We start from the raw sequence: 11756 nt of genomic DNA on the forward strand, positions 1-11756 counted from the left end.
CCCCCCCCCCTAAAAAAAAAAAAAAAAAAAAAAAAAAAAAAAAAAGAGCATTTTTCCTTCTATTTTCCAGGGTAGTTAGACTCGCTCTCTTTTTGAAATACCAATTAGAAGTGAATTGACTCCATGGAATAAGATGTAAACTTGTTCAAATTTGCATGAAATCCTGAGAAAAATTAGTATACCTTACTCAACAATTTAATACCCTTACAACATTGGATGATACTGCCTGAGCACTCAGGCGTCCTGTGATTGAACAGAATGCATATATAGTTAGAGTGATCATTTTTAATAGAAAATATTGCCAGCCTTCTCTGACACAGTTCCTATATCATACATTGCCTCTGATATTTGCATTGTCACCGAAAAGGATAAGTATTGAGATCGGTCACATTCTCTCAGCTTGAATGAGTTCCTGTTTGCCAAAATAAAAATATCAAATAGTTCGCAAGTGGTAATAGTCTTCTTGAAAAAGAACAAATTAAGCCCAAAGTAAAAACGGCTAGTGAAATTTGGGTCCTAAGTGGTAACAAAATTCACAAACACATGAAATAAGTGATGCTTCTGTTTCTTTCCTTTTTTCATCATTTGCATAACTCCAACAGATGTTAGGAGGTATACTTTTTGATGGTACATCAGGATGACATTCGATTGATTCCATATTTGATAACACACTCATCATTTTTTAACTTAAAGGTGTTAAGATATTTTGTTATAAGATATTTTATAACCCAGTTGGAGAAAAACAAATCTGAGTTTGACTTAGGGAACATTATCTTTTAAATTAAATATGAATTCTTTTTCTTTAAGTTGGTCCAAAATCCTTACATCACTGTACGCAGTGACGGGAGTCTCCACATTGAAAGAGTTCGCCTTCAGGATGGAGGCAAATATACTTGTGTGGCCAGTAACGTTGCTGGAACCATTAACAAAACTACCACCGTGGATGTGCATGGTAAGAAACGCACCCCTTCTAATTCTTTCTGAACCATGTTCAAAGCTAGGTTTGTGTCTTTAAATCACTCTGTCTTCTGGTTGTAAGAAGGAAACTTTTTCCTAATTGTTATTTTTAACAAAAAGCCTTATTTCTTGAACACTATTTACATTGTTAAGGCTGTTTCCAGAATTCCTTTTCCTACATACACAACAAGGCTTCATTGGGAGTCACCAGCTGAGTCTGGCCAAGGGCTTTTGTAAGTGGTTTCTTAATTGATAAAAGTGAACTCAGCTCTCAAAGAGTTATATTTAAAAATACATTTTAATTTCAGGCAAGCTGAACTTATTATTCCTTCCAAATTGCCTTTTCTTTTTGGATTGTGCAATAAGCATGTCCTTACTAATGACCCCTTTGTGTGTTAGCTAGAAATGACCTAAACTTTTCTAAAGGCCACCTCATGTGCTCCAAACGGTCTTTTTGCGTGTTAGATAACTTAAAAGTTCACAAATAAGAAAATCCAAAGCCATCTTTTTCCATTCGTGACTAACAGTCACGGACTTTTTACATCTCAGTAAATAAGTGACAACTTCATAGTTTAAGAAATTGTCATAAACTTTTTTGTGTATTTTCTTTAAAGACTTTGCAACATTGTTTTTTCTAAGTACGGTATTAAAAATTAGTTCTGTATACAGAGATGAAAGTAGCACAGAACATTTATTTTTAGTTAATTCATCCCTTTTTTAGGACATGAGTTGGAGAATCCGGTAATTTCCACATTTTGTTTGGTCTGTTGAAATTGTCGGTGGATACAGACCATCTTTTTTTTTTCTTATGTCTGCTTCTCATTGTAAATAGCCTCTTCTGTGGTGCCTGGATGGCTCAGTCAGTAAACCATGTGACTCTTGGTCTCAGGGTTGTGAGTTCAAGCCCCACGTAGGGTGTAGAGGTTACATAAAAATAAAAATTAAGAAATCTTTAAAAAAAATAGCCCTTTCTGCCTCTCTCGATCTTATGCCAGCCTCCACTAACATCAGATGAGATATTCTTGAAGAAATATTATCTTAAAGAAATATTAAAGTCATACTGAATTCTAGTCTAAAAGAGTAAATACATAATGCCAGATTGAATACAGTTGTATTTGTGTTTAACTACTTTTAGAGAAAATCAGTCCACAGATTTCCTGGAGGGTGCTTATGGACTGGTTCGAGAATTTAGTATAGAAATATAATCATGTCACCTCCATTCAATATTGTATTGAGAAGGATTCTGAGGCAAATTTTTACTTGAGTAAAAGAGTGACATGATTAGCTGTGATGTCTGCCAGATCAGAGGAGTAAAGAGACAGATAAACCAATGATATGGTTTATCGTGATGCAATAAATGTTGACAATTAAAAGTTAAAAAGATCACTTTGCAACATCATTTCATCCATCTTAGTCAATAATGAGTAACTGATATAGTTACTAAGGTTTAAAAAACAACAACAACAACCCAGACATTTGACAGGAGCTAAACTCAGCAAACATTCAGCTTTCAGATAAGGTTTTGAGTTGGATGTGATGCACATGCCAGGCTCTCCTTACCTCTGTACTTATGTGAATTAGCACTGCCATTCTTTCATTACTGGGCGTCTCCACTTTGAAGACTGCTCATTAGAAGCTCTCCGTGGCCACTTCGTACAAGGATAAATTAATGCATGCAAATATGAATATAAATTAAAATGGCAAGGCATTTCACTGTCATCTTGATTTATGTAGGTTGACAATCCAGAAAGAAGTAGCTCTTCCATCACCAAATGTCATCAGATTTGAAAATGCCTAAATTTACCACTTTCCTTTATAGCTGTCCAACTCAATATGCATGTAAGAAAGTGGCTTATTTCATGTTGCCACCAAATTATCGTATAGTTTAGATTTGACTCTTCCATGATGATTCTGAAATTTCTTGCTTGAGAGAGTAGCCTGGCATAGGGGGTATCTGGAAATTTGTTGCCATGTTTTTAAAGAAGAAATTATCCAAAGAATAAGCCCAGCCTTAGGAAAATAGGAGTATGTACCAAGCTAATCTAAGCCTTCCAGGGAAGTTTTTGCACTGGGGTTTCTAGTATCTCTTGCCCTGTCAAACTCCTCCAGGGTGCCTGTGATAATTCTAGAGAAATTTCACTCCAAGGCAAGAGACACTGAGCCCTTGAGCACCAGGGAGCTGTTCCAGTTTTATCTTTCCAAGGGAAAGTGTATATCGGGATTTTATTGTGTTCCTTACTCTATGTTAAGAATTTTCATGAATGGGAGCTTCTTTATTCAAATTCATTATTTTGAGAACATTGAGTTTTGATCTTTTTTCCATATGCTAGTTCTTGTGATTGATTGAAATATACACCGAATGGAATAATTAACAGTCTTCCTTTCCCTTTTGCTTCTGCTCAATAATGTTAACTCTTCAGTTGCTTTCTAAAGTCAAAAGGTATGTTTTTCTTCTGAGTGCAAACTATTGGCTTAGAATCCTGTATATTCCCCTTTAAACGTGAACTCCTAAGGCCTTGCAAGTTGTATTGTTGAATTTCTTTTAAGAAAACAAGTCCTTTTTTTTCTAGGTTAAATTTAGTAGCTCACTAAGCAGTTCTTGTAAACAGACAGACGTTTAATGTATAGTGGCTAAAACAGTCCATTTCTCTGGCAGTGGGCTTAAGTCAGCTCACTGCAGCTTAATGGATAATGCACAATGATGAAAGATACATGTTAAACGTGTAACTCTTAGGATGAAGAGTTTCCAGGGAAGCATGGATTTCCTTCAGTCTTATTTTTGTTAGGAGAGTCAACTTATTTTGCATAAGTTACTGCTTAGTTTAAGTTTTCATTAAGTTCTTCAGATTATAGCTACTGTATTTACTTTATTACACTGTGTTGCAAGTTACCCTACATTTCTATCAGAAAATGTTGAGTCTCAGCGAGTTTTTACAAATATGCAGTATATCCTGAAAATGTACAACTTTAAACAAATGAGGCTAAATGGAACGACAGCGAGTTTTTACAAATATGCAGTATATCCTAAAAATGTACGACTTTAAACAAACGAGGCTAAATGGAACAACAGATGCTCAGATTCTGAATATTACTTCCTTTCTCAGTTCTGCCAACCATTCAGCATGGGCAGCAGGTACTCAGCACGATTGAAGGCATTCCAGTAACTTTACCGTGCAAAGCAAGCGGAATTCCCAAGCCATCTATCATCTGGTCCAAGGTAAATGGCACATATGGTGGTGTTTGCTAATGTTACGTGTTATAACAACAGTATTTGAATATTTTTGGTCATACATGAGACTTGACTTTACCATAGAACTTTACAGAAAGGAAAACCCATGCACTCCTACCACTTGGAAGGGTCCTCAAAATGTCCTTGGTGTAATCATCTATGTGGGGCTCAAATAACGTTAAGAACACAATAGTGGACTGTAATATAACACATTCTGCACACCAAGAGCTTTTCTTAGCACTTTACATGTTGTAGCAGATCTTTTCTTATCCCTTGCCACATCCCTTCAGCCCTTCTGATTTCAGCGCAGCTCTGGTGGACAGCTCCATGCACTCTGCCAGAGTCCCACTTCATGTGGGCCCCTCTCTGGTTTCTGGACTCAGGGCTTTCTCCAAAACCCCACGAGGCCACTAAGCCTGCTGTCAGGTGGCCAGGAAGCGTAGGGACATTGACACCTGTGAGGGGCAGGTGTTCTCTGTAAATGTCCTGCTTCTCTTCCATCAGAGGAATACTTCTGAGCTGCTTCTTTCTATATAGCTTCTCAGAGGATCCCTGGCATATGCAAGCTTATCAGCCCAACCACAGAGAAAACCAGAGCACTTTTTAGCTTTCCTTCCTTCTGTGCCTCATTCTCCCACCCACCTGCTCAAGCATCTCGGGATCACTTTGCAAGTAAACTTCTTGCCCCCAAATCTTTGTCTCAGACTCTCTTCTTTTAGGGAGCCAAGATAGGACCTCTACATACTCATTTATTCACCTCTACGTCCCTATCATGAAGTTATCTTTCTTTTGCTTGTATTCTTGCAGTGAGGAAAAGAAAACATTCCTTGAGGAAGTCCTTTTCATCTTTGACCAGTCACGAGGATAGCATATTTCCTGTAAATTAATTTAAATCTAGCAGATATAAGTAATATAAAATGACAGCATAATAATGAAATGAGGCATTTTGTATAATTAGTGGTACGACCTAAGTATTTTACCATACCGTCTAATTTTATGTATCTAAAAAGCTCTGAAGTATAAAGAAGTTGGTGGTGACATCTGTAAATTAAATAAAAAGTGAAGATTTCTGCATTCTGGACACAAAAATACAGTCATGAAGCTGATCCCCAAACTGCACAGTGTCTGGGACTGCCTAGAAGTTTGATGCATTTTAGGAAAACATAAAAATGAAATCTTTCCCAGGTGTCCTTTGTGTTGTGATAAAGCGAGAGGTTAAGAGTTTGGGCCCCAGAGCCTGACTGCCGGGGTTTAAGTGCCACCTCTACCACTGACAGACTGTGACCTTGGGCAAGTTATTCCACTTCATCCCCAAGGCTCAATACCTTCATCTGTAAAATGGGGCTCGTGGTAGTTCCCACTCATACGATCCTTTTGAGCATTAAGATAGTTAATTCATGTGAAGTACTCAGACCAGTGTGTGACTTTGCATAAGCACTATGCTATCCATTACTATTACCATTATTCCCTCCAGTTTTAAGTAGCTCTGGAACAAAGAGACAAGGGTTCAGCACGAAGAAATATCACCTTTGCTTTATTTGCTTAATAGTTCGTACAAATAACTTTCTCCAAATTAGCATCGTTTTTTCAATCTAGGATTTTCCCCCTTGGAAATATTTTCCCCCTTCCTCTCTTCCTTTTCCAGACATTAAGTCACTCCTTTATTATCTTAAAAAACACTTCGCTCTTTGTTGTGTTTTGCAGAAAGGCGAGCTGATTTCCACCAGCAGCGCTAAGTTTTCCGCAGGCGCTGACGGAAGTTTGTACGTGGTGTCCCCAGGGGGCGAAGAGAGCGGAGAATACGTCTGCACCGCTGCCAACCCAGCTGGCTATGCCACGAGGAAAGTGCAGCTGACCGTCTATGGTGAGAGCCCCTGGAGGAATGTTTTTCTTTGACACTCTCTACTGGTGCCAAAGCTCACATTTCTCATCCAAATCATATTACCAGGGGCTGTACTCCTAAAGTGAACCGCCTTTACAAAAACGCATTTTTACTGCCAACCAACCTCTCCTCTATTTAGATTCTGATTTAAAAGGAAAGTAATTGTATAGCCATTCGGGAAAATGTAACGGTGTTTTCCCGACGAGTGTGCTTATTGCGCCCTGTCGACTTCAGAAACACTAGTACGTTCAAACTCCTGGCAAAGCCAAGCCTCAGTTCTGTCTCGGTTAGCACTTCCGCCTTGAGGGCTTACTTTCACAGATGGGAGACTCTAAAAGGGCAATTCAGCTGATCTCTTCATTAAGTTCTGAAAGGAAGAGCGAAGAAGGGAAACTTTCTGGTCATTTTCCTTTCAGCTCCCACTATAAATGTATTCATGGAAAGCTTCAGATAGGCACCAAAGCTCCGGCATAGATAGCATCGTCTTGTAAATTTGTGAAGAGTAGTAGTCCACATGTGAAGGTAAGTGAAATGTTCTCAATACTATCTCCCTTCCAAAATGTGTGTTTATTGGGGCGCCTGGGTGGCTCAGTCGGTTAAGCATCCGACTTCGGCTCAGGTCATGATCTCACGGTTTGTGGGTTCGAGCCCCGCGTTGGGTTCTGTGCTGACAGCTAGCTCAGAGCCTGGATCCTGTTTCAGATTCTATATCTCCCACTCTCTCTGACCCTACCCTGCTCACACTGTCTCTCTCTCTCTCTCAGAAATAAATAAAACATTAAAAAATTAAAAAAATAATGTGTGTTTATTTTAGTAAGACCCAGAGTGATTGGAGACCAACGAGGACTGTCCCAGCATGAGCCTGCTGAGATTTCTGCCCTCGCAGGAGAAGATGTGACGCTTCCATGTGAAGTGAAGAGCTTACCCCCACCCATCATCACCTGGGCCAAAGAGACCCAGCTCATCTCTCCATTCTCTCCAAGGTAGGGGATCTGGGATGAACTGGGACACACAAAAACACAGTCTCTTGGGACAGAAGGCTGTGCCTAGTCAGGTTTTCAAAAGTTTCAAGAAATAACTTTTAAATTTGAGATAATTCACACATACCTCTGAGCCTACAGGAAATATTTATACCTTCTAAATCTTTTCTTCCTTCCTTGCTTCCTTCCTTCCTTCCTCTCTTTCTTTTAATTTTATTTTATTTTTGAGAGAGGGAGATAGAGAGCAAATGGGAGAAGGGCGGGGGGGGGGGCGGGGANGTCTGTTAGACTTACTGGTATATAGTCATGAAGCTATAAATCCATGCTATTGTTGTTTCCCTACCCACTGGTGAGGGGGAAAAAAACGATTAAGAACCACTTTACATAACATTACTATTTTGTTTGAAAAATATGTGCTTTAGATATTTTTGAATGACAGGAATACCATGTTACAGATAAACTTGAAGTTTCATTGTTTTCCTCCCCACTTTTCTCCCTTCCCAAGGGGCAAATAATGCAAACAGATGTCCTGTGCATGCGATGCACACATTCTTAAACAGTATGGAATCGTGTTTTCTGTAGTTTTCATTTCGATTTATTTGTCTGTTTTGAATTTGCCACGTAACATCTTATATTTTATTATTCTACTTGCTTTATTAAGTCAATATTCATTTTTATACATACAGATTTGCTTTATTCATTTAAAAAATTTTTAATGTTTATTTTTGGGAGAGAAAGACAGCACAAGTGGGGGAGGGACAGAGAAAGAAGGAGACACAGGATCCTAAGCAGGCTCCAGGCTCTGAGCTGTCAGCACAGAGCCCGGCGTGGGGCTCGAACTCACGAGCCATGAGATCATAACCTGGAGCCAAAGTTAGACGCTGAACTGACTGAGCCACACAGGCGCCCTGCTTTATTCATTTTTGACTACCGTATACATATTCTCCATTCTGTTTGTACATTTCCCAGTGTACAGACATTCAGGGTTTTGCTTGTTTGGGTTTGGTTTGGGTTTGGTTTATTTTATAAACAAGGCTCTTGAGTGAATATCTTCATATATGTCTCTTCATACACACATGCATGAGTTTCTTTAGGATCAGCCTAGAACTATAGCTTCAGGTTGGAATGAATTTCTACTTTCAACTCTGGAGACAATGCTAAATTGCTCTCCAAAGAGACGCTACTGATTTACCTTTCTACCATGAGAATGTAAGTGCCACTATTTCCCCATTATAATCAGTGCATGGCGTTTAGGGACTTAAACATTTTTGTTGGTTAGATGGGTGTATCTTGCAACTTTGAGTTTTCATGTGACTGACTGCCAGGGAACCAACAATGCTTTCACTTTTTTGTTGACCGTTGTTTCATCTGTGACTTGCCTCTTTAGATCTGCTGCACAGACTTATGGTGACTGGTTTATCTTTTTCTTGTTGAATGTAGAAATTTGGTCTGTTTTCTTAATAAGAATCCTTTGTATGTTGCATGTGTTGAAAATATCTTTTCTCAGACCACTGCAAGGCTTTTAATGTATAATGTCTGATTATACAGAATTTTACATTTTTTTATGTAGCTCAGGGCATTAATCTATTGTTTTTAAGATTTGTACTTTATGGGGTGCCTGGGTGGCTCAGTCGCTTAAGCTCTGACGTGGTTTTTTAATTTAAAACTTTTCCAAGACCATCGTCTAGTGGTTCTTTGCATTAAATTACTCTGCCCCCTGTGGGGTACCTGGGTGGCTCAGTTGGGTAAGCATCCAACTTCAGTTCAAGTTGTGATCTCATGATACGTGAGTTCAAACCCTGCCTCAGGCTCTGCGCTGACAGTGAGGAGCCTGCTTGGGATTCTCTCTCTCCTCCTCTGTCTGTCTCAGTTCTGTCTCTCTGTCTCTTTCTCTCTCTCTCTTAAAGTTAATAATAAACTTAAAAAAATGATATGTACTTTATGAAGAATATGTACATATCTTCTAGTGTTTTATTCTAATATTTTAAGTTTGTTTTTCACATTTTTTACTTTAATCCATCTGAATTTTTATGTTGTGTCTAGTATTAGGTAGTGCTCGATCTTTATTTCTTTCTTTTTCCCATGTGGAGAACAGTTGCCCATCATTTTTGAATAATCAGTCCTTTCCTTGATCTTTGTGATATCAGCTCAATTACTATATGTTACATGTTGGATTCTCCTCTGTGCTTCTTTCCTTTGGGGAGACTTATGTCCTTAACTATTTGTTCATTTTTCTGTCTCTGGGCCAGTAGAACACTTTGAACAGGTCCATCTAGCCTTCTCCCCTTAAAGCTCTTTCAATACAGTAAACATAATAACATTTTTATATGTGGATCTAGTTCACCAAACCACATTATCGTCCTGTAGGATAAATATATTCAATATATTTTTAAGAATTACATGTGTACTTCTTTGCTTTTATTTTAACACACAAAATTTTTTTTCTTTTTTTTTTATAAATAGTTTATTGTCAAATTAGTTTCCACATAACACCCAGTGCTCATCCCCACAAGNCACACCAAATTCTTTAATGAAGCATTGAAAAAGAAATAATAAGATTCAAAATATAGTCAAAATTTACCAAAATATATATTTGCTATGTATAGTTACAAGTTAATAAAGCAGAGAGATGTACAGTTTTTTGATCATTTCAGACCATTAGGTTAGATCTAAGGGTAAAAAAAAAAATCCGATTTTGTGTTTGCAAGAATATCAGACAGAATACACAATATAATTGTGAAAATCCCCGAGTTTTAAGGTGTATAAAAATATAGATGGGAGAATGGTTTCAAAAACTGCTTGCATAGTAATGATTTCACCCTGAAGGGCAGCTGCATCGGGGATATGTAAATTCTCATGTTCTATGATCTACCATGTGGCTTCTTTCTTTCAGGCACACATTCCTCCCTTCTGGTTCAATGAAGATCATTGAGACTCGTGTTTCAGACAGTGGAATGTATCTTTGCGTTGCCACAAATATTGCTGGGAATGTGACTCAGTCTGTTAAGTTAAATGTCCATGGTGAGTTTTGAAATGAGGGCATATAATATCTTTGTGCTGGCCACAGGAAAACCCATCATGCAAGTTTCTTTGACAGTTAATCCCCGAATTGTATATAGAGTAATTAGAGAAAAATATTTCTCAAATTGGAGACTTGTCATTTTCTTTCACTTACTCTGGAAAGTTTATCTGCCATCTATAAACAACTTGTCCCCTTTTCCTCAAATGAACAGTATTAAAATTTTGGTTTTCAATTTTACTAAATGTCCACAGTCACTTATGACTACTTTCAATACACAACAAAAAGAAAATGTGTTTAGACTTATGGCTTTTTGTAGAAGTGACTGTGAGTTATCAAAGAAGAATTTACTAGTATTTATATGGTCATTTTCCATTTTCAAAGAACTCAGCAACTGAAAACATTCTGCTTCCTGGGACTCTAACTTTTTAAAAGCTTTCTAGTTAATCTGTTTGATTCCCTCAGTTTATCATGGTCTGTCCAAATACTTATTTATTCAACACATGCTTATTGAGTACATGCTCTGTCAGGCATTTGTATAGGGAGGTGCCAGGTATTCAAATATCAGAAAAAGATTTTCTCAGATGGTATTGACCGAATTTCATTGTCAGATCAATCGCTATACTGGCATCCTGTTAACAATGGGATTTGAAATAGTTATCTCATTTACGAACTCTAAGGCATCTTGGGCATATTATCTAACCTCTCTTACCTTTAGTTTTTCTCTTTCTTAAAACGATGATAACAATTCTGTCGAAATTATAAGGTTGACCTAAGTGACAACCTTTAGAATGTATTGGTCAAATACTAAGTTAGAAAAAAAGGGGGGCACCTGGGTGGCTCAGTCGGTTAAGTCTCCGACTTTGGCTCAGGGCATGATCTCACTATTTGTGAGTTCAAGCCCCACATCGGGCTCTGTGCTGACAGGTCAGAGCCTGGAGCCTGCTTCAGATTCTGTATCTCCCTCTCTCTCAGCCCCTTCCCCACTCGTGCTTTGTCTCTCTCTCTCTCTCTCTAACATAAATAAAACATAAAAAATAGTTTAAAAAAAAAGAAAAAAGGACAGAGGAATGGGGCTTTTGAGGGATATAAGGTCCATAAATTCTAACTGTATAATGTAAGTCAGTACATTATTGTAATATGTATAATGTAAGTCTACAGTGCGTAACGCGTGTATTTGGAATCCACTTGTTACAGGAGGGTGGGAGAGACACTAGTCCTTGTCTCACAGAGTCAAAGAATGAATTCTCGGGGACAACAGAGAGTGAGCAAAGCGATTAAGTTTATTGAGGGGAAGTAGAAAGCTCTCAAGAGTGAGAGGGGTCCCAACTGGTAGCCGCTGAAGATTTCTGTCCCAGAGTTTTTACTGGGACCTTATCAGAACGTTTGTGAGACTTCATGGATGGCACCTAGCTTGGGGAGGTTCGGAACAGGTTCATCTTCTCTGTTTTCCCAAACTCCGCTGCCACTGGTGTTTTCTCAGCCTCCCATTTGCAGCAGCAGCCTGCCTCCCTGAGGCTCTTAATCTCTCCCTGCCTAATGTTAAGCCTTTCCCTGGTCACAATAGTATTAGCAGTGTTTCCGATAAATTATCTCATTTAAATTTCTAAAGGAAGGTACATAAAGACAAGAAATAGAGACTCAGTTTGATTTTCCTCTCTGAAATTTGCAAAGGCTTTTATGAGAAAC

General features: G+C 38.3%; 1 protein-coding gene across 1 annotated transcript in view; it reads left to right on the forward strand.

Annotated features, from left to right (window-relative positions):
* The window catches only part of HMCN1 (hemicentin 1), a 442670-nt gene that overhangs the window by 226089 nt on the left and 204825 nt on the right, over positions 1 to 11756 (forward strand). Inside the window, exons 19-23 of the mRNA XM_077763274.1 lie at positions 808 to 952; positions 4062 to 4174; positions 5891 to 6050; positions 6883 to 7051; positions 9942 to 10069. Coding sequence (XP_077619400.1) covers positions 808 to 952; positions 4062 to 4174; positions 5891 to 6050; positions 6883 to 7051; positions 9942 to 10069 — 715 coding nt within the window. The remainder of the gene's footprint in view (positions 1 to 807; positions 953 to 4061; positions 4175 to 5890; positions 6051 to 6882; positions 7052 to 9941; positions 10070 to 11756) is intronic.

The sequence above is a fragment of the Crocuta crocuta genome, unplaced genomic scaffold (genome assembly GCF_008692635.1).
Source record: "Crocuta crocuta isolate KB4526 unplaced genomic scaffold, BGI_CrCroc_1.0 scaffold3, whole genome shotgun sequence".
Classification (NCBI taxonomy): domain Eukaryota; kingdom Metazoa; phylum Chordata; class Mammalia; order Carnivora; family Hyaenidae; genus Crocuta; species Crocuta crocuta.